General features: G+C 35.0%; 2 protein-coding genes across 5 annotated transcripts in view; one reads left to right on the forward strand and one right to left on the reverse strand.

The window, feature by feature from the left end:
* LOC123556329 (nuclear factor related to kappa-B-binding protein-like) overlaps positions 1–9,446 on the reverse strand; it is a 144,369-nt gene extending 134,923 nt beyond the window's left edge. For 3 of the 4 annotated variants that reach the window (XM_053542558.1, XM_053542556.1, XM_053542557.1), the window contains exons 1-3: positions 9,294–9,445; positions 2,355–2,472; positions 326–403 (exon numbers count right to left, since the gene is read on the reverse strand). In XM_053542558.1, coding sequence (XP_053398533.1) covers positions 326–403; positions 2,355–2,462 — 186 coding nt within the window. In that variant the 5' untranslated portion in view covers positions 2,463–2,472; positions 9,294–9,445. Of the gene's footprint in view, positions 1–325; positions 404–2,354; positions 2,473–9,293 lie in introns of all 4 variants that reach the window. The other variant, XM_053542559.1, reaches the window with a different exon arrangement.
* A 123-nt stretch (positions 9,447–9,569) lies between these two features.
* The window catches only part of LOC123556333 (eukaryotic translation initiation factor 3 subunit F-like), a 30,720-nt gene continuing 18,236 nt past the window's right edge, over positions 9,570–22,053 (forward strand). The window contains exon 1 of the mRNA XM_045346958.2: positions 9,570–9,723. Within this exon, the coding sequence (XP_045202893.1) occupies positions 9,615–9,723 (109 nt within the window). The 5' untranslated portion in view covers positions 9,570–9,614. The remainder of the gene's footprint in view (positions 9,724–22,053) is intronic.

A 22,053-nucleotide genomic window follows, 5' to 3' on the forward strand; every position in this document is an offset into this window, starting at 1 on the left:
TGATGTGGGTTCAAGCCTCACTGGGGGCATTGGATTCTTCATGTGAGGAAGCTATCCAGCTGGATTATGAAAGGTTGATGGTTCTACCCAGGTGCCCACTCATGATGAAATAATGCACAGAGGGGCACCTGGGGTCTTCTTCAATAAACAAGACTGGAAAGACACCATATGACCTATAATTGTGCCAGTGCGACATTAAACCCAACAAAACCAAACAAACATAAAACTTCCATACTAGAATCATAGTGGAAATTTGAACTCTTAGATAGTAGTTCAACTTTTATATAAATTAGACAGCTGATATGGGTTAATGTTACTAACTAACCATGAGATGTTGTCTCTGAGATTCTGTGAGAACTTTGTTCCATGTTTCCTGGCTCATAACACTGTGGAATATATGCTTCTGAAATATATATATATAATTATGACTATATCTTTTCTTAACAGAACTGTATATCTTTGGTTCCTACAAATTACCAGACACTGAATTCACTTTTCCTTGACATTTCCCTATTTCTGTGACAATTTTATTGCATATTTTTAAAAAAATAATTACTTTTTTCTTGCATAATACAAAATTAAAAGCAAGGAGAACACGTCTATTAAATTTCCTGATGGAAAGATGTTGTGAATCGAATTTCCCGATACTGTTCGCAGACCTTAATTTTTTCAAATATATACATGTAGCAACTTAGCAAGTCCATTCAGCTAGAAAAAATTAATTCCCTGATATTTCCCTGATATTTTCTAAAACTCAGAAATTCTCTGTCAATTTCAAATTTCCCTGACCTTGAAAATTTATTTCCAGAGTTGAAAGTTCCAGAGGAAGTATTAGTTGATAACATATGACGACTGATAAAACAAGAGGGTCATGATGACCCTTGATCGCTCACCTGAGTAATATGAGCTACATGTTTCAAATGTCAAACTGATGCTAAAATATTAAGAAAGTAGGTCAGTAGGTCACATTCATGGTGACTGAAAGTCAGTTTTAAGATCAGTGTGCTAAACTGTACATATCATCAAAATTTCAAGGCTGTATCTTAAAAAACAAGAAAGTAGGTCAGTAAGTCAAGGTCACAATCAAGTGATCCCTAATCGCTTGAAGTCATCAGGTAATTTTAATTCAACAGTCTAGGAAATACATTGTATGATCAGATCTGATAATTTTTGAAGTATAACTCATATAACAAGTGACCCCCAGAGCGGGCCTCTTTTCACCCCAGGGGCATAATTTGAAAATTTTTGTTAGAGGTCCTCTAGGCAATGCTACATACTAAATATCAAACGCCTAGTAGACCTTGAACTTTCAGACAAGAAGATCTTTTTTTTCCTATTTAAGTCTATGTTAAACTTGGTACCCCCAGGGCAGGGTCTCTTTTCACCACAGGGACACAATATGAACAATTACATATTTGGTAGAGAAACACTAGGAAAGGCAACATACCAAATATCAAAAGCCTAGGCCTTGCAGTTTCAGGCAAGAAGATTTTTAAATTTTTTTCCTATATATAGTCTATGTAAAACTTGAGAACTCCCGGGGCAGGGCCTCTTTTCACCCAAGAGGTACAATTTGAACAATTTTGGTAGAGGACCACAATTCAATGTTACCTACAAAATATAAAAGGCCTAGGTCTTGCGGTTTTAGACAAGAAGATTTTTAAAGTTTTTTCCTATATATTAGTCTATGTAAAACTTGTGACCCCCGGGGCGTGGCCTCTTTTCAACCCAGGTGCACAATTTGAACAATCTTGATAGAGGACCATATGATGATGTCGCATGCCAAATACCAAGGCTCTAAGTCTTGAGGTTTTGGACAAGAAGATTTTTAAAGTTTTTCCTTTCATTTGCCATTGCAACCAGAGTTCTGCATGGAACTCAATTCCTTGAATAATTCTGAAAGGGGGCCACCCAAGGATCATTTCTGTCAAGTTTGGTGTAATTCTGCCTTGTGGTTTTCTATGAGAAGGCTTTTTTAAAAAATGTTGAAGGACGGACGACGCTCGACTGACAACGGACATTGAGCGGTCACAAAAGCTCACCATGAGCCTTTGGCTTAGGTGAGCTAAAAACTGTTCAAACACTATATGCTTCTTAGGTCTTTAAAACTGGGTGGAAAAATACACACAATTGGAGCAGGCTGAGGGTGTTTGGGAAGATCTCTTTATAACAGTTATCTTTTACAATGTTCATCTGCATCAAGCAGTTCATGAGAAGTTGCTTAAAGGCATTTCTATATTTAGCTCTAGTGGCCCATAAAAGGGGGCTAAGTGTTCAAGTACTTAATACAACATAAAAGATTTCTCACCTGTTCTAGGAATTCAGGAACCTGATATAACACAAAGCTTTCTCACCTGTTCTAAGAAGCACTCAGGTACTTGAATCTCTTCTGATCCAAGCAAACACCTCTCTAGTTTTCCTGTCTTTGGCAGGTAGCCTGGCTGCCATTTTGATGTTTCCATCTTCAAAGATCTGCAAACATGAATACTTTTATTATCAGCTTTTATCATTTTTTATAACCTATTTGATGACCTGATGTAGGTCTTGAATTTTGTTTTTTATTGACTTACAATTAATGTTAAGGAGAGTGAGTCTTTCACTAAATTCTTAAGTTCTGGCATTTTCTTGGTTGTGGTTTTGACCTTTGTATTAGGGGTGGAGGAGGCTTTTGGTGGGGCTAACAATTTTGAGGTATTGAGAAGTGACTTCATCGATCTATGATATTCTATCTGATTGGTGACTCGAATTTATTGTGCTATCACTTGATTTCAAAGGAGAGTAGGGATTTTTCTAGAGCGGAATAGCAGGGCGCAGCGCCCTGCCCATTTTTAGCGCCGCCCTTCTGCCCGAAATCGCCGCCCTTTTGCCTTTCTTCAGCGCCCCTTTGCCCTTTTAGCACCGCCCCTTTGACCATTAATTAAGTATTTCTAAACTAACTGCCCATCAATCATCTGTCAAAATACCATTCCAGATAATTGTCAATCAATACGAAGTTATGACACGTACCGACTATATTCAGGTGCTGTGTATTTGCCAGACGACGACGACCGACCGAATCGTAACAAACAATAATTAGATAGGTCAGCAATTAAAGCAGACAGCAAAACAGATTAAACAAGAGCTGTCTGATGACAGCGCACTCGACTATTCGAAGAATTGATTGAAGAATGGGGTCAAAATATTTCCACAGATATTCAGACAAAAGAAATAAATAGATTAGACAAACAATGTTCCTGTATTTCTTTGATTTCGATAAGTCTTGCACTAAATGGCAATGTATGAACCAATTTCAAAGTCCAAAAAGGGCCATAATTCAGTCAAAATAGTTATGTACTCTTGCCTACAGATGGAAATCATAATGATAAACAAGTGTTCAAAGTTTAAAAGCCATATGTCAAATAGTTTTGACAAAACGTGGACTTGTATGAAAACAGAACCAATTTTGAAGTCCAGAAAGGGCCATAATTCAGCCAAAATAGATGACAGAGTTATGTACTCTTTCCTACAGATAGAGACTATTATACTTAACAAGTGATAAAAGTTTCAAAGCCATATGTCAAACACTTTACAAAAAATATGAACTGGTACGGAAAACTTAACCAAGATTTCTAAGTCAAAAGGGGCCATAATTCAGCCAAAATCCTTGATGGAGTTATGTACTCTTGCCTATAACTGGATATGGTGATGGTAAACAGGTGTTTAAAGTTTCAAAGCTTTATCTCAAAAGACTTTATCAAAGTATGAACTGGTACGAAATATTAACCCAGATTTCTAAGTCAAAAAGGGCCATAATTCAGCCAAAATCCTTGATGGACTTATGTGCTCTTGCCTATAACTGGACATGGTGATGGTAAACAAGTGTTGAAAGTTTCAAAGCTTTATCTCAAAAGACTTTGTCAAAATATGAACTGGTACGAAAAACTTAACCAAGATTTCTAAGTCGAAAGGGGCCATAATTCAGCCAAAATCCTTGATGGAGTTATGTACTCTTGCCTATAACTGGCCATGGTGATGGTAAACAAGTGTTGAAAGTTTCAAAGCTTTATCTCAAAAGACTTTGTCAAAATGTGGACTGGTACGAAAAACTTAACCAAGGTGTGACGCCGACGCCAACACCGACGCCGTGGTGAGTAGGATAGCTCTACTTATTCTTCGAATAGTCGAGCTAAAAAGGAGAAAAAACATCTTAAAACAAAGTCTGCTGCTTATTAAATGCCGATTAATGGCCAGTAATTATCGGCAATTAGCGTGGCACCTCGTGTCAATTTTGTTGTTCACAGTTTGATCTCGGTTGAAGATTAACAGTCGATCTTTAATTAGTATCACTGCCTATCAAAATATCTATGATTTTGTTATATTTATTTCATCAAGATACTATTAAATTTCTATGATATTAATTTTGTTTAAAAAAAAATAAACCGCTCGATCTTTTACAGAACGTAACGGCAATCTCAGAATTTAGCGTAGACAGTCAGCGCGTAGAGTAGTTTCCCTTTACCAAAATGGCGAAAATCGTAAACAAAGTTATTTTGTTAAATTTGTAGTTGGAAAATTGTCTACACCTTTGTATAATATGCACCCACGATTCGGGGTGTGGGGGGGTGGTGTCCGGGGTAAAAAAAAAAATGTACATGAGTATCAACGGTACGTTCAGTAATATAATGAATGTATAATGACAGATTTGCACCAGAATTATTAAATTATTCAATAGTATCTTTATGGTATATTTCTAATCCAGAAAACTTTCCAGACAAAAAATAATGTATGCAAATATAAAACAAACTGCATTTATAAATGATAAGCATGTTATATAGACAAACAGGTATTGATGTTTTTCCTGACATTCAGATTCATTTCAAATCTTTCTGCAGTACCTTACAATGTAGACATTACAACAAAAACCATGGAAATCTACCTTATGATTTTCGTAGACAAAGGTATGCTACGCGCAAAATGCACCCTGCCCCTTTTTAGCAGCACCCTGCCCTTTTTAGAGGTCTAGAAAAATCCCTAGAGAGAAAAGATTGGAGTCGTTTAAGGAATCAAGCGATTAGAGTAATGAGGTTGAATAGCTTGCCTGGCCACAGTACTGGCAATGCCAGACAAACCTCGAGTCTGACAGATGGCTGTAGGTGTTATCTCCTATATTTTGTCACGCTTTTACTCCAGGTAAACTGTCTCATTATAAATATCTATATTTTGGAGTCATTATTCACTACTTCAGCTATAGCGCTATTGGTTACGACGACAGGAAAATGTCTTTATTGCCGCGGCAGTCCGGGGTTTGATTCCCGACACGATCATCTTTTTTCTTGATTTGGAACTTTTAAAATATGTTAGAAACAAAAATTCATATTCTAATGTTCATAATAATTAATAATATGATCAAACTTCAATTTGAAAGAAAGATTATTTTTTAGCCAAATCTGGAGGCATGCTGCTTTAACCTCTGCAATCTCTGACTATTACAAATATTCATTTTTTCCCAGGACTATAGTATTATGGAACAATCTGACATCCCCTTTGTTCCAAACCTTAAGCAGTCCAATTCTCGATATCGACATTATAGGATAAATCCCGTTTTCTGGTATTAGCCACCACAGGGATCGAATTTAACTTTTTTTTAGCAAATTTTTGCTAGTGCCATATTTTTCCACTAGCAAAATGATGGGTTCCACTAGCAATTATTTAAAAGCTGTTTATGTGCTAAATTTATTAAGTTGTTTTGTTATTGTTTGGATTCATATAAAAGTTCACAGTCCGGACAGGCCAGGGACTTTCTGGTTTTGAAAGTACGATACGAACCAAAGTATTCAATGATTCTTTGAACTTTTGGCTGGACGTTGAAGTTTTAAGTTTTTCTCAGGTCACTGCCCATAGTTTTGCTAGCATTTTAGATCTCCAAGGGCCTTTTTGCACCAAGAAACATGTTATTTTCCTCTCCATTTCACAGAACTTTGCAAATTACAGGCTGATCACTACCAAATAGAATGTAAGCCTCCGCAGGCCTAGTCACAAGTAGTCCAAATATAAATAGTACTAATTATTTTTTCCTTTCCTAGTGCATTTTCTCGGCATCAACGTGCTTACTTTTACCCTACCGTGTTTCAGTATGTATCACTTTGCATTCTATTGAAATTGGCATGTTCCTATCGCATGCTAGGTAAAAATGGCGACGTAAGAATTTAATGTCTCGACAAGAGAAATTGAAAGAAGCGAAAAGTAAATTCAGCAGGTCGTATTTAACAAACTGTAGTTTTCTTATATAAAAGTTAACTCCCACTTTTCTTTTTGTTTTTCTAAAGTAGGGATCTAGTTCTTTATGGGAATATAAGTCTCTGAAAATCTGATATGCTAGAAAATGTCAAAAAACCGTTATGAAGTAAGTGGATTTTATATGAAATAAAGAACTGCTTGATTTAGTGGTGTTCAGCCTACTGACCGAAAATGAAAACAAATATTGCCTAGGCGCTTACTTAGATTTCCGATAATTACTACTGTATAAAGCGACAAGCGTCTACAAGCAGTCACGTGATTATCGGTAAATAAACTGCCCCAAAGGAGTTTTAAAAGAGAAAAGGACAGTTTGAGCGAATTCCCCGATTTCCTAACGTGATCGCAAAAATATTCGAGTGCCATGATTTTCTACTCACATTTTTTGTTCTTACTCGAATTTTGCGAGCTAGCGACCGCTAAATTCGATCCCTGCCACCAATAAATGCCCGTTCCCAGTTTTACGGTGAGGGGGGTATCGGCCATTACGCTGCACAGCGGTAGTGTTTAAGATTATCCTTTTATCAAGGTTTTAACAAAGAAAATGAAGAAAAAAGATTATTATAAAATATTGTAGTAATTAAAATGTAGCAAAAATATCCTCAAAGTTTACTTAATTTTTGAAATTTTATCTTTTATTCTACACTGCCGCTTCCGTGGCTCTATACCGATGGTGTGAAATTATTCGCCTTTTTCAAGGTTAACCAATTATTTTTGCAAAGATTTTGTTGCCGAGGTCGTAAAATAGTATTTTCATTGTGAGAAAGTAAGATCTTTCCTAAATCCTTATCTTCTGGCAAAAATAATCGCTAATAGCAGAGATACCGGCGCCGCGAAGCGGCGCCGATAGCGTCGCATTACGGTTAGACGTGTGAAAAAGAAAATGAATTTAAAACTGTGTACAGACATTACTATCGAGTTGAAAATTCGTGGTAATTTTTTGGAATCGGTGTTGTTCGGGTTTCTTCCAGTACGCAGTGCTCATAGTAATTAATCAGTAAGACGTCAATAGACGCTTGCTGTTTACAGTTGAGAAAAGCGTTTCGCTTACTGCTTTGAACGTTGAATAAAAATGTAAATGAGCGCCTGATAATAAGAATTTAGTGCTAAATACATTTTCTACAAAGAAAGAAAGGTAAAATACAATATTTTCAATGTGAAACGATTGTCGTCACGCCGCCGCACCTGAAATTTATTGTATATACTTATATTTGTGTTGATGACGTCATACTTCCACACTGCTGCAGTGGTTAGCGAGGTCGCGTTGAAGTCCAAAGGTCGGGAGTTCGATCCTCATCAGAACTGTCCTTTTTTTAAATTTCTTTTTTATTTCATTTTTTTAATATTTTATTTATTATAGGTTTTGAAAGTATTGTAAAAAAAAATAAAGTCATTCATATGATATTTAACAAGTGTTTTGTTAGTGATGTCAGGTTCCAGTGTAGTACTGTCTGTAGCCTACAGTAGTCAGTAGATAAAACTTTTTTATAAAAAAAGGTTTTTGGATCAAAATTTACAGGCATTGAACTGTGAAAAGCACAAAATGCTCTTCTCCCTGTTAACATATATTTCATCCACAAGCTTAAAAATCACTGACCAGAGTTTATTACTAGGAAAAAACTATTGACTATGAATTATCAATAAACATCAAAAAGGCTCCTACTAGTAACTGCCATTCCTATTCTATATCAGTTGTGCTAAAAGATTAACCATAAAAATGTTAACTTCGCAGTTCAGTAAATAAAACAGAAGTTTTCGAGAATTACGGCAAAAAAGTGATTTTCTCTGGGTAAAATTCTCATCATTTACATGTACAAAGCTAGTCTTCTGGTTTTTAAACAAGCTTTGTACATGAAAATGATTTTCATTCTCCCATACCAGAGGTCTATCATAGCAGTATTTTGCCTTAAAGTTGGACACATTCTTCTTTCTAAAAAGAACTGTAACTCTTAAGATTTAATCTTAATGCATTCTAAGACATTCATTCAGAAATCAGGAATTATCATTAATTCATGAAAAATTTTAATAGATCTTAAAGAACATAAACTTTTTAAAACGGATCCATAATTCCAGGTCATTCCATCAGCACTCCTTTAATTTTCAAGGGGCACTGGTGATTTTTCAAGGGAGCTCTGCCTTCTAGGTAGCACCTAAGTTCATATTATTGTAAACGGTCTTTATATCGGTTAATCTCACCTGCCCCCCTGACCCCATTTACGGAAATACCAAAAGACGTGATTTATCCTATAATGTTGATGGCAGTGGCTACGATTACGGTACCGTAATCCTAGCCTCCGGTTCTAGGATTACGGAAGTTCCGTATTCCTAGACAACCCTATGAGGATTGGATTACGGAAGTATTTAAGAGGCATCAAATTTATGTTAGGACATGCATAAATGACATTGTAAACTTACTCATTTCACTTAATTTCACTAAATATTTCGTGCTATCGATCGGCCGTTTTGGGTTAGTATAATCTTAATGGCGATGGGCGGAAATATAGAATTATCTATGTTTCGTATATACCTGCATTTTTTTCACCAAGTCACCACAAATGGTCTTTAATAACATACAATGGTTATAAATCATAAAATTCAAAGTATAGAATTTTTTTTTAAATCTAACTTTGACACTCATATTTCTAATATATTTCCGCGCGCCGCCATTAAGTTTATACTAACCCAAAACGGCGGATAGAAAACACGAAATAATAAGGCAGGCATGAAAAATTAAGTGAAATAAGTAAGTTTACAACATCATTTATGCGTGTCCTAACATATACTTTATGCCTCTTAAAATACTTCCGTAGTCCTAGCCTATCCTCATAGGGTTGTCTAGGAATACGGAACTCCCGTAATCCTAGAACCGGAGGCTAGGATTACGGTACCGTAATCGTAGCCACTGCCAATGTTGATATGGTCAATGGTGCTTTTTGCAGAGACATATAAAAATTGAACAGTGTGCATATCCGGAAAAAGTACTACAAGTTGATGCTTAGTTAAAATAAAAGCAAAATTACCCCTTGAATCCTGTTTTTCTGAATTTCAGCGCATTTTAATACAAGCACAAGATAAAGTCCCCATGCAAATTTGTCCAAATGTTGGATGACAACAGCAAAATTGTAGAAAAAATGTCACACAAAATTTTAGAAAATTCCAAACCGGAAGTGGTAAGATGAAATTACGGAAAATTAAAACTGTATATTCTGAGCATATAAAATTTATTTCTTACTTTGTTTAGGAGAATAAATCGTATATCCGAATTTCTTTTTGCCTGAATTGAAAATTAGTCACGTTTTATTTTAATCCAATAAATTATCTCTTGTCCTTTCACTTCCAAAATGGCTGTCAATCTCGTGTGTCGGATTCATCCGGTGGTTTTATTTACAATTGTTGATTCATATGAGCGACGGAATGAAGATGCGAGACGTGTGATCGGAACATTGTTAGGTATTCTATTATTCTGATTGAACACCCATTCACGAGTACCTAACGATTTCTTAGTATAGTTGTAAATATGCGACCCGGTAAATACTTCGTACTCAATATTTCTCGAGTCGGCTGATTTTATAAAGACTTTTCGTTTGTTTTCTAACCTTACCACTGTACTCTTTTATGCTTCCCCACTGTCTATCGTTATACAGTGCTTTAGGGTATAGCGGATTTTAGGGTATAGAGGATAGCTTGGTAAATTTTATATTTAGATAGCTATTTCAACGACATTTTATACAAAATACATTTCCTATTTTTCAAAATATTACTTCATTTCTTAAGGCAATATCTTTCTAAATATGATAAAAAAAATAGTTGAGTTTATGCTAGCAAGACATTTCGACCCCAAGACATTTCAACCCCAAGAGACAATTCGACCCCAAGACATTTCAACCCCAACTCCTTGGACATTTCGACCCCATTCAATGATATGCCTGAAAACATCTAAGAATGCCGTCATTGTTATAATTAAGCTTTAATCTATAGATAGTTGAGCAATTTCAAAATTTAATAACGCTTAATTACCAATTAAAATGTTAAAATACGGTTATTTTCGCGAAAATAAGATTTATTTTTTTACGAAAATGAGCCATATTTGTCTAAATTTCTTTATTTTCTAAAATTCTTTTTTAATTTCTTAAAGACTATATTAGTACCTGCCTTCATTTGAAAAATGACTAATTTTTATCTCACAATAATGAAATAATCATCATTTATAATTTTTTTTTTATTAACGAATATAACGGGATTTATGTATCAGCTGCGTTTAATACGTAAATAATTTATGAACAAATCGTTCTGATTATCTATCTTAAAATAACCTCCATTATAACATATTTTCATACTTGGTGTTTATTTATATTTTCAAATCATCTTAAAGACTATTTTAGTACACGGCTATATTAAAAAAATAAATTTTTAAATCATGGGCCAGGGTTTCCTCTGGATCAATTTCACTTTGCGCCAACAAATTCGCCAATCAGGAAAAGTTTGCGCCAGTGGCTCTCAAGTTGGAGCCAATAGTCTGTGATAGGCGACATACCATTTTCTTTTTCAATCTCTTTTTCATTTGATTCTTTACAGTAACCATGCAATTTGCTCTTGAACCAGTCTATCCTAATATCACATCAAATCAAAAATAGTTTTTAATCTTCTCAACCATTTTCAAGAACATTTTCTAAACAAAAGTAATTGCTCAATCTATAAAATTATCCCTTTATATAGTTTGCCATTTTTAATTATCTCCCTTTAAGGGTCATTTTCACTAAATAGATGTTTTTAAAACATAAATATTTATCCTATTATCACATTGAATCAAAAAAAGTTTTTAATCTTCTCAATCATTTTCAAGAACATTTTCTAAACAAAAGTAATTGCTCAATCTATAAAATTATCCCTTTATATAGTTTGCCATTTTTAATTATCTCCCTTTAATGGTCATTTTCACTAAATAGATGTTTTTAAAACATGAATATTTATCTCTTTATTCTTTTAACTTTTTATTTCAAAATTAATTTAGGTTATTTATCAAAAACAGTGTTGTTTTGTATTATTTTGTAACTTTAGTTCATTTGTATCTCAAAAATTCTCCGATTGAAATTATATTACCGAGACTGAAATTTACGAACGCGTATTTATCTATTTACGATCGGAGAATATGTGTATCTTTTGATCGCGCTTTGACGTGTCATTATTTCCGGCATTTTCTCGGTCTCAATTATTTCGGCGAATCGGATTGTCATTAAAATAACCTGTAAATTTATCTCGCGTTTTTTGCTTCATAAAAAAGGTGGTGCATTAGACAAACACATCATAAAAAAGGTGGTGCATTAGACGAAACACGCAGCTAATATTTCATTTCATTTGCTTTCATGTAAGTAGGCAGGGCTAAATTTGGCAAATCAGATTGACTGATAATCGTTCTTGACTCGCGAAGTTTTAAATTATGCCCCGAGGTGTAAATTGATATTGACACGTTGTGTTTTGTCTTCGTGTAGTGTTAAATATCGGATAATCCGTTATTGCGTCATTGAGAAAGATCAGAAGATCAGATCGACGATTATCTTGTAGGCGCCAATGAAATTCGCCAATTGAAGATTATTAGCGCCAGAATTTACATTTTGTCGCATTTGGCGCCATTGGCGACCGACAGCGGGAACCCTGATGGTCCGAATTCGCTGAATTTAATTATGAAAATAACTTCAATAAAGTCACATCTTTAATACCTCTTTATTTATTTATTTATTTTCATTTTGATTTTTTTTTTTTTTTTTTTTTTTTTTTTGTGCAAGATATATGCACCTCATTTCTATGGGATTCAACCAAATAGAAATAATTATAATGTAACTCAAAGAAGTTAAAGATGTCACCATCTTCATTATATTGATATTTAAAATCATAATCAGAAAACGTGATCTTTTGATTGGATTATCACACCTTGATTAATTGTTTGTTGATATAGAGCACGTGTATATTTATCTGCAGTGTGCATTGCAATTAACAATCAATTAAGCGATTGTTGTGACATCGGATATTTATATACATGTGTCAACATTATCTTTAATTTGGGCGAAAATGTAAAGAAAACAATAGGAAATTAAACAACATATTGCTTATTTTCGCATTTAATGTTATTTTCGTAAGCGATTTTGACGCACACATGAAGTATTTGCTTTACAGAATACAGAATATGATTTTTGTTGTTTACAAACTGCTCTTTTCTATGAACGACATTCCTTCTAGTTGTAAAATATCAAACACGAAATCCCCGTTACTGCAAAATATAAGAATATGTGAGTACTGTCAGTGATTTTTTTGCGCCGATTTGACTCCGAAATTCGGCATCTTCCCAATTGACAAAAATGGTGAAAATTCCCAAAAAATACTTAAAAATTCCCCAAAACGAGATGATTTTTCCCAATGAGGTTGATTTCTTTTGAAAGTTGAACTAAAACGATGCAAATAATCATAAAAATTCTGCCTCTAATTATGGTTTATTCGCAGAATTTTGTTGCCAACTCGAAGCGCGTTGTTTACATAAAACGGGTCACGGCATAGTACGGCATTTAGTATGACTTTCATCACGGTCGCTAAACGCTTTTTCATGCGTAAAAATGAGTCGGAAAAAAAATGTTAGAAACTTACCTAAATTATCGAAAAAACGTCGCATAATTCCAAATATTATAATAAGAAAATAAAACTTAAACACGCCAACGGTACTCCGGACATTCGAACATCTTTTGGTAAAGTTAAAAAGAAATTAAATTCAAATCAAACGTCAGAAAAGCAAAGTGATCTGTCTAAGAAATCCGAGTCGCCACAAAATGACCCTCAGAAATCAACAGAAGCTCATGGTGACCCTAAGCTATCTGAGCCATCAGATCCTGTGACATCAGAAAATAACCTGTCTGTCGTGTCTGTTCAACCTCAGTGCATATTTGAATGAAATAAATTTACCTTAAAATAAAACTTTTCAAAATGATTTCTTTATTAAGGTTTGTTAATTTTTCCCAATTTTGAAGTTTATCGCGCTAAAAATTCCCAGTTGAAAAGGCATGGGCTGTTGCCAAAAAAAGTAAAAAAATCACTGACTGTTCTGTTAAAAACGGGGGGAAAATATCATGATATTTCATATCTGTAAGGAAAATGTGGCAGCATTATTACTTTTTTCTATATTAAATATTTTAGCAAATACACGTCATTTAAAGTATGATTTTAAAAGTATGATTTTAACAACCTCAAGCGATTTCGGTCACACATTAAACCGGAATCCACCTAAAACCCGGGATATACCGGAATACATTTTCCATAACCGGAATGCACCTGTATTTTGTAAGTTAAAGGTATTTTTGAAGGTTTTTTGAAATAATTCAATCATATATATCATTAATGAATAAAAGACGAAAGGAAAATAAAATACGTTCACGCAAAATGACTTTATACGAGATCGAAATTCGGCGACCGCGCGGGAAATTTCCATTACCGAAATACACCCTTATTTTATTTATAAATGGTATTTTTGTAGGGTTTATTGCAGAAATCTTTCATGTATAATATAAATAATAAGTTTCAGAAGGATAAATAAAATTCTTTAACGCAAAACGATTTTATAAGAGATTGAAATTCGGCGACCACGCGGGAAATTGCCATAACCGAAATACACCCGTATTTCTTCAACAAATGGTATTTTTGAAGTGATTTATGACTGAATTCAAACATGTGTATAATAAATTATTATTTTTCAAAAGGCAATTAAAATACTTTTGTGCGTTACGTCTTGTACATGATTGAAAATCGGCATGCGCACTGGAAATTTGTGCATTCGGAATTTCCATGTCCTAAAATTCTCAAATGTACACAGGTATTTCTTTAATAAATCGTATTTTTAGGGTTTATGATAGAATTCAATCATATCTCAAATAAATAATTAATTACAAAAGGAAAATAAAATGCGCAAAACGTTTTTATAAGAAGCTGAAAATTGTTGAGCGCACAGAAATTTGCGCATCGTGAATAACCACATCGCCATAATTTGTAGCTTTAATTAAATAAGCTTATCATATTAACAGCATATTTATTTAAGTGCGATTTTCAGTAGTAAGAAATATTTACTTAAAAAACTGTAATTTCACGATAATGACACTCTTGCGACATTTATGCAGACCGTCGATGAATCTAAATTAGCTGACTTTTGTAAATTATAAAGTAATATAGCTAATTTTAAGAAGTACCACCCGATCAACAACCGAAAGTAGACGCTAGTATTTATAAAAGAACATTGCCTACCTAAGAAGTTATCCATGTTGACATCTCAGCACTACTTTTACTGTTTTAACTCTACAGTCTAAATAGCAACGTAAATCCTTTTTCTGTTTTTGCGTGCATATTAAATGTGCCCATTCACAGACCTATACAATTTCATTCGTCACTCCGCGCAGAATAGTTACCCTATTATAGTAAATAACTTGCTATTAGTGCTGTATACATGTGTTATGATAAATATGTGTGTAATGAATCAAATGATCAGAATAATCTTGAATAAAAATTACAAGTAATTGCACTATGTAAATGAGTATGAAACAATTCTATGAGTCCCTTGACACTTAGTATACTGCAATTTATAGTTTTTTATATAGATTGTTGACTGCTACGAAAAAATATTACATTGTAAAAAAAAAAAAACTTTTTATAAAACAAAATATTAGCATAATTCATTTGTATACTCATTACCTTGGTGAATAAAGTATCTGCTTGTCTGTCTGACTTACCTTGTTAGACATTATTTGTCACATGTCACTTGTGTGTGCTTACAAATATACTGATTAACTGATGTAATCAATAGGTGTGATAATCCAATCAAACTCTATTAGGAATGATCAGAGGCACGTGTTTGTTACGCCGCATATATTCAAAGGACATTAATTGTGCTTTGGCAATAAATGCAGTAAACGTTTTTATATTCATATATAAACATGATAGAGTTTGATTGGATTATCACACCTATTGATTAGGCCTAAAAAAAAAAATATGTTTGTTTCCTGTAACATGCTGAAAAAAATGGGGGTCGGTAGGTAGGGAATTTTTTTTTTTTAGTAGGTGTCAGAACATTTCAGTGTTTAGTAACCTTATTATTATCGCCAATTAACTGCCTAATCAGGCCTTGACCTTAACTTTTTTCAGCAGTTGCCAGCAGGTTCACCAACTGCTAAAATCTAGTAGACCTGCTCAGACTTTAGTGGACCTCCAATTCTATCTCATAAATTGTGATGCTGTAGACGTCATAACTTCATATGACTCAAAGAAACAGGACTTATTTCTAAAATAATTAAAAATGGAAGACTGTAGCAATCTGTTATCCCGAAAAATAATTATTTTGAAAAGTGTCCCAAAATATGGACACAATCATCCTCCTCCCGACCAGTGTTGAAAGTGAAAAAAAAAACATCAACAATTATCGGTAATCATTCTGAAACACTGAAATGTTCTGACACCTACTAAAAAAAAAAAAAAAAAAAAAAATTCCTACCTACCGACCCCCATTTTTAGCTCACCTGAGCACAAAGTGCTCAAAGGTGAGCTTTAGTGATCTCCCTGTGTCCGTCGTCGTCCGTCTGTCAGTCGTCAACAATTTGACTGTTAACACTCTAGAGGTCACATTTTTGGCCCAATCTTAATGAAACTTGGTCAGAATGTTACCCTCAATAAAATCTTGGATGAGTTCGATATTGGGTCATCTGGGGTCAAAAACTAGGTCACCGGATCAAATCAAAGGAAAAGCTTGTTAACACTGTAGAGGTCACAATTTTGGCCCAATCTTAATGAAACTTGGTCAGAATGTTACCCTCAATAAAATCTTGGACGAGTTTGATATTGGGTCATCTGGGATCAAAAACTAGGTCACCAGGTCAAATCAAAGGAAAAGCTTGTTAACACTGTAGAGGTCACATTTTTGGCCCGATCTTAATGAAACTTGGTCAGAATGTTACCCTTAATAAAATCTTGGACGTTTTCGATATTGGGTTATCTGGGGTCAAAAACTAGGTCACCAGGTCAAATCAAAGGAAAAGCTTGTTAACACTGTAGAGGCCGCATTTATGACTGTATCTTCTTGAAACTTGGTCAGAATGTTAATATTGATGATCTTAAGGTCCAATTTGAATCTGGGTCATGTAGGATAAAAAACTAGGTCACCAGGTCAAATCAAAGGAAAAGCTAGTTTACACTGTAGAGGCCACATTTATGACCTTATCTTAATGAAACTTGGTCAAAATGTTAATCTTGATGATCTATAGCTCAAGTTCAAATCTGGGTTAGGTGGGGTCAAAAACTAGGTCACCAGGTCAAATCAAAGGAAAAGCTTGTTAACACTCTAGAGGCCATATTTATGATTATATCTTCACGAAACTTAGTCAGAATGTTAAACTTGATGATCTTTAGGATAAATTTGAATCTGGGTCATGTCGGGTCAAAAACTAGGTCACCAGGTCAAATCAAAGGAAAAGCTAGTTAACACTGTAGAGGCCACATTTATTACCATATCTTAATGAAACTTGGTCAGAATGTTAATCTTGATGATCTTTAGGTCAAGTTTAAATCTGGGTTAGATGGGGTCAAAAACTAGGTCACTAGGTCATATCAAAGGAAAAGCTTGTTAACACTTTAGAGGCCACATTTATGACTGTATCTTCATGAAACTTAGTCAGAATGTTAATCTTGATGATCTTTAGGTCGAGTTCGAATCTGGGTCATGTCGGATCAAAAACTAGGTCACGGGGTCAAATCAAATGAATAGCTAGTTAACACTTTAGAGGCCACATTTATGACCATATCTTAATGAAACTTGGTCAGAATGTTAATCTTGTTGATCTTTAGGTCAATAGGTCAGGTGAGTGATACAGGGCCTTCATGGCCCTCTTGTTTTCAGCATGTTACAGGAAACAAACATATTTTTTTTTAGGCCTTAGCAATTACGCGTAGGTAGACATTTTTCGCAAAGAATAAAACTTATTCCAGGAAATTTACCATGAAAATGGTCTAGATCTATTCTCAATACAATAAGCAATAAACATAAGCCAAAAATTTAACTGTCACCTCCTCAAGTCACTCATTATACCAGATTTCATCCATAGCATGGAACTACATTTTGGACTACTTCACATGTAACACTGAGTAGTCACTTCCGGTTTGGTGTAATCCGTCCTTAAAGGTTACATTCTACCAATTCAATTCCTTATTTATTTCATATTAATAACAAAACATTCAGACCTCATTTTCAGCACTTTAGAGCATTTCAGTGATATGAAAACCATATAATATTATGGTCATTTAGTATAACATGTCTTCTTACCAAAAATAGAAAAATATTGACATGTTATGTTGTATATAAGAAAAATAATCTGTTCTGAGAAACATCACCCTCTAAAAATGCCCCCATGAAAACAGCCGTTTAGCAATTACGCGTAGGTAGACATTTTTCGCAAAGAATAAAACTTATTCCAAGAAATTTACAATGAAAATGGTCTAGATCCAGGGCTCGACACTAACACTGGTCCGCTGGTCCGAGGCCATTGAAAAGCAACAAGGACCAGTGAAATATTTGGAGGACCAGTAACTGTTTCATTTAAAAATTTAGTGGAAACTGCTCTTCGGACCAGTGGCCCAAAATGGTTAGTGTCTAGCCCTGAGATCTATTCTCAATACAATAAGCAATAAACATAAGCCAAAAGTTTAACTGTCACCTCCTCAAGTCACTCATTATACCAGATTTCATCCATAGCATGGAACTACATTTTGGACTACTTCACATGTAACACTGAGTAGTCACTTCCGGTTTGGTGTAATCCGTCCTTAAAATAGCAGTGTTTTAGTTACTTCCCCTTTAGTGGTGATAGTAACAGAAAATGAATTATTGCTTCTCCCAAAGAATTTCATAACTTCCGGTGCGCATGCGCAGTGAGCACTCTTCGATTTGAAGTTTTAGGGGCAAATCGCTTGTAAATGCCAGTTGATAATGATTTTATTTATGCAAAAATAGGATACTTGCAAGGTAATCCATCATCTGTAGAAATTTCTTCTTGTTTGCTGCTGTATTTATGAAAATTGAAAATCACTTCCAACTTTCTGTGTTACGAGATAAAAGCAAAGTTTCACCCCCGAATTTGGTTTTAAAGAAAATGTCTTTTCCACTGAAAAAATCACGAGTGAATTTATAAGTTTTCAAGCGAGCGGCACTTTCTACTTTCAATCGGCGGCTGCCATATTTGCTTATTGAAATACCTAATTATCCCCCGACGAAAGTCGGAGGGATATAGTTTTGCGTTGTCCGTCCTTCCATCCGTCTTTCCATCCGTCCGTCCGTCCGGAGCCATATCTAGGAAATGGTTAGGATTATTTATTTAAAACTTCATATACATGTTCACCACTATGAGTTCTTGCGGCCCGTCAAGTTTCAGTCAGATTGCCCAAGTAACACCAGAGTTATGGCCCTTAGAAGTTTCTAGTGTTAACTATATAGGGTACTATAAATATGGTAATTTCTGCAGGGCCCTCTCTAAATTTTGGGGGATTGGGGCCGGGGCCCTTGGAGGGGGGAATTTCGCGTCGTTTTCAAGGGAGGGGGGAATTCATTCTGGAGATATGACATCTGATCATAACCCCTTAAATTAAGATCAATTGAGTATTACAGATATCAAACTAATGTGAATATATCTGAAGTATTGTACAGAACATAATCTATTGAAAACAGGCAACTTTTATTTTCTTTTATTAAATCAGTTATGTGACATCCAATCGAGGTTCACATGTTGTCATTATCGGTAGCACTAGCAGTATCCACGGACATTGTCTCAGCAGCAGCCGGAGCAGGGCTTCCCTTCATCGTATCTACCTGATTGTGCATGTCTGGCCCTGATGAAACAGCAGTGTCCATGACAGTAATTTTTTTTTTTTTTTGAGAGCATGCTGCTTAAAAAGCAAATCTATTTTTGCGCATTTCGCCCCTGTTGCATCCGTGATCTTTTTACGGTATGATGTGCATTATGCGACATTTTTTTCCAAAGGGAAGTAACTTTGCATACACGCATCCAGGGAACTGAAAAACGCGCGTATTATACGATCAGTAAAACCAGGGGTTCCACTAGACCTGAAAACCCAAGAGTCCCGGGACCCTTGGGTCCAAATTTTGAAGGGTCCTTTTTCAGAATACAAGAGTCCTGCCCCAACACATCAGTACAATTGACTATATTTTCTTATAAGGTAATACTAGGTTATTAATAGCTACTACAACCAAGAACATGTTACAGCATAATAACAATTTCTGTTTCAGGTCATATAATCTCATATTGTAAATAAATTTTTATCAAAATTCATTTTAATTTGATGAGGTTTTTCTTCAATATTTTTGTTTGTTTAACAGAAAAGTGCTAAAACACTGTAAAAATGTATCCAAAAACGTACTATCCGGATACTGGTACACTTTTGGAATGTCGTCTGAAATGTTGTTTTTGCCAGTTAACTTGGTCCACTAAGGTAAACCAGAGATAGTTCCTCAAATAATGATGCTACTTTTCATTAAAAATTGCATTGAAAGTCAAGTTTTTGTAGTGAATTTTGGAAAAATTGCATATGTCATCGGGTGTAATTAGAATCGTGAACGGACATTCTAAACTTTTTTTTACTTTCCAAATTCATTTAAACTTGTGGATTTTCTCGTTGATATTAAGGTACAATCATTAAACAATGATCAAATTTAAAGTTTGCATGAAGAAATCATGCAGGACACTTTTCACATGCTCGGTAATCAGCAGGTCGCTTAATTACGATAATAATTGGCGCCTTTTTTGACAGTATGCAGGCTCAATACGGGTAACGCTTTATCAATTAATGTTAACGCTTCAATGATTCTCATTACCTATGTTCACTCGCCGTGAAGTAACTTGCTGATAAAGAAAAAATCAGCGTGGCATGTCCACAGGATAAAGGGCGGGAATTTAGCAGAAGATCAAAGGCAGGAGGGCATGACAGCGAGTGTTTATTTTGAATACACGTGTTTGTCGTGGACATAGTTTTACTGTAGGAAATGACTGATAAGAGGAAGGATTATCAAAGGAAAATGTCTCCGGGTCCCGAGTGACGCACAGGCAATTATCATGCCGGGTCCTTTGAGCGTCTTTTGAAAATCTCCCGGACCCGGGTTCCCGGGTCAAATGGAACCCCTGAGTAAAACTTTATCAGGCCCATTAAGTTACGAGATGCTCCTAAGACTGTCGGGTATTGATTTTTTTCTTGATTTTTTTTCTTTCGAGGGGGAATTTTTCTACACTTGGGGGGAAAAAAACATACTATTTCGAGGGGGGATTGGGGCCGAATTTCGGCCCCAAAAATCGGCAAACGAGGGCCCTGTTCTGCATCATAACTTTTGATATATTTGACCTAGAACTATGAAACTTAAACAGAATTTAGATCACCATAATGTGGTTGTGCACAGACAATTTTGTACGGATTTCTTTTGTAACTTCAGAGTTATTGCCCTTAATTGTCTAAAAATCCACATATTTGTACATAACAAACTTACCATTTGGTAGAATTTCATTAAATTTCTTAAATTCTTTTCCATGAACATTTATTGTAAACATGTGAAGTTGTGTACCCACACCTGGTCACCCCCCTTACCTTGATCACACACATCCCCCCCCCCCCCCCGACAACCCCCCCACAAAAAAAAAAAAAGAAATCATTCCTTATTTTAGATTTTTTTTCAAACAAACTTCATATACATGTTCACCACTATGAGGTTATGGGGCCCATCAAGTTTCAGACAGATTGCCCAAGTAACACCAGAGTTATGGCCCTTAGAAGTTTCTAGTGTTAACTATATAGGGTACTATAGATCTATAGATATGGCAATTTCTGCATCATAACTTTTGATATATTTGACCTAGAACTATGAAACTTTAACAGAATTTAGAGCACTATAATGTGGTTGTGCACAGACAATTTTGTACGGATTTCTTTTGTAACTTCAAAGTTATTGCCCTTAATTGTGTAAAAATCCACATATTTGTACATAACAAACTTACCATTTGGCAGAATTTCATTAAATTTCTTTCATTCTTTTCTGTGAACATTTATTATAAACATGTGAAGTTGCGCACCCACACCTGGTCACCCACTTGCCTTGGTCACCCCCCCCCCTCACTTCTCCATCCAGTCATGCCCACCACTGATCATGCATCCTCTGCCCCCCCCCCCCCCCCCCCCCCCCCCCCCCCCCCCCCCCAACTTCCCCCTTTTACCCCTTTTTTTTTTTTTTTTTTTCATTTTTAATTTTCAATCAATATTTATAATCAACATGTGAAATTTTGTTTCCTCTCACGTTCCCCTGCACCCCCACCCCCTAAAAAAATAAATATATACATAATATATATTTCCATTCCTTTTTTTTTTTTTTTTTTTTTTTTTTTTTTAAATGTTCAAACCTTCAACATGTTTAAGTTGTGACTGCACAAACCTTGTCCTTAGCCATGTTCAAGATATCTTACCTGTGTTCTCTTAAGGACATCTGTTCTTTTAAGTTCAAATGTACATGAACTTGTTAAACAGCAACACCTGGTGCCAAACCACTCAAAGACAATATTTCGTTCCAGTTAAACTTCAAGCTCACATTTCAATTAACTGCATTTAATTTTAAAAGCTAAGCTTAATACAGTAAGCATATTCCATTCAAAATAAATTCTTTAGTTAGGATCAAAGTATCATACATTTATTATGTACTCTTTAATTAAACATTTG

Source organism: Mercenaria mercenaria, chromosome 5 (genome assembly GCF_021730395.1).
Source record: "Mercenaria mercenaria strain notata chromosome 5, MADL_Memer_1, whole genome shotgun sequence".
NCBI lineage: Eukaryota > Metazoa > Mollusca > Bivalvia > Venerida > Veneridae > Mercenaria > Mercenaria mercenaria.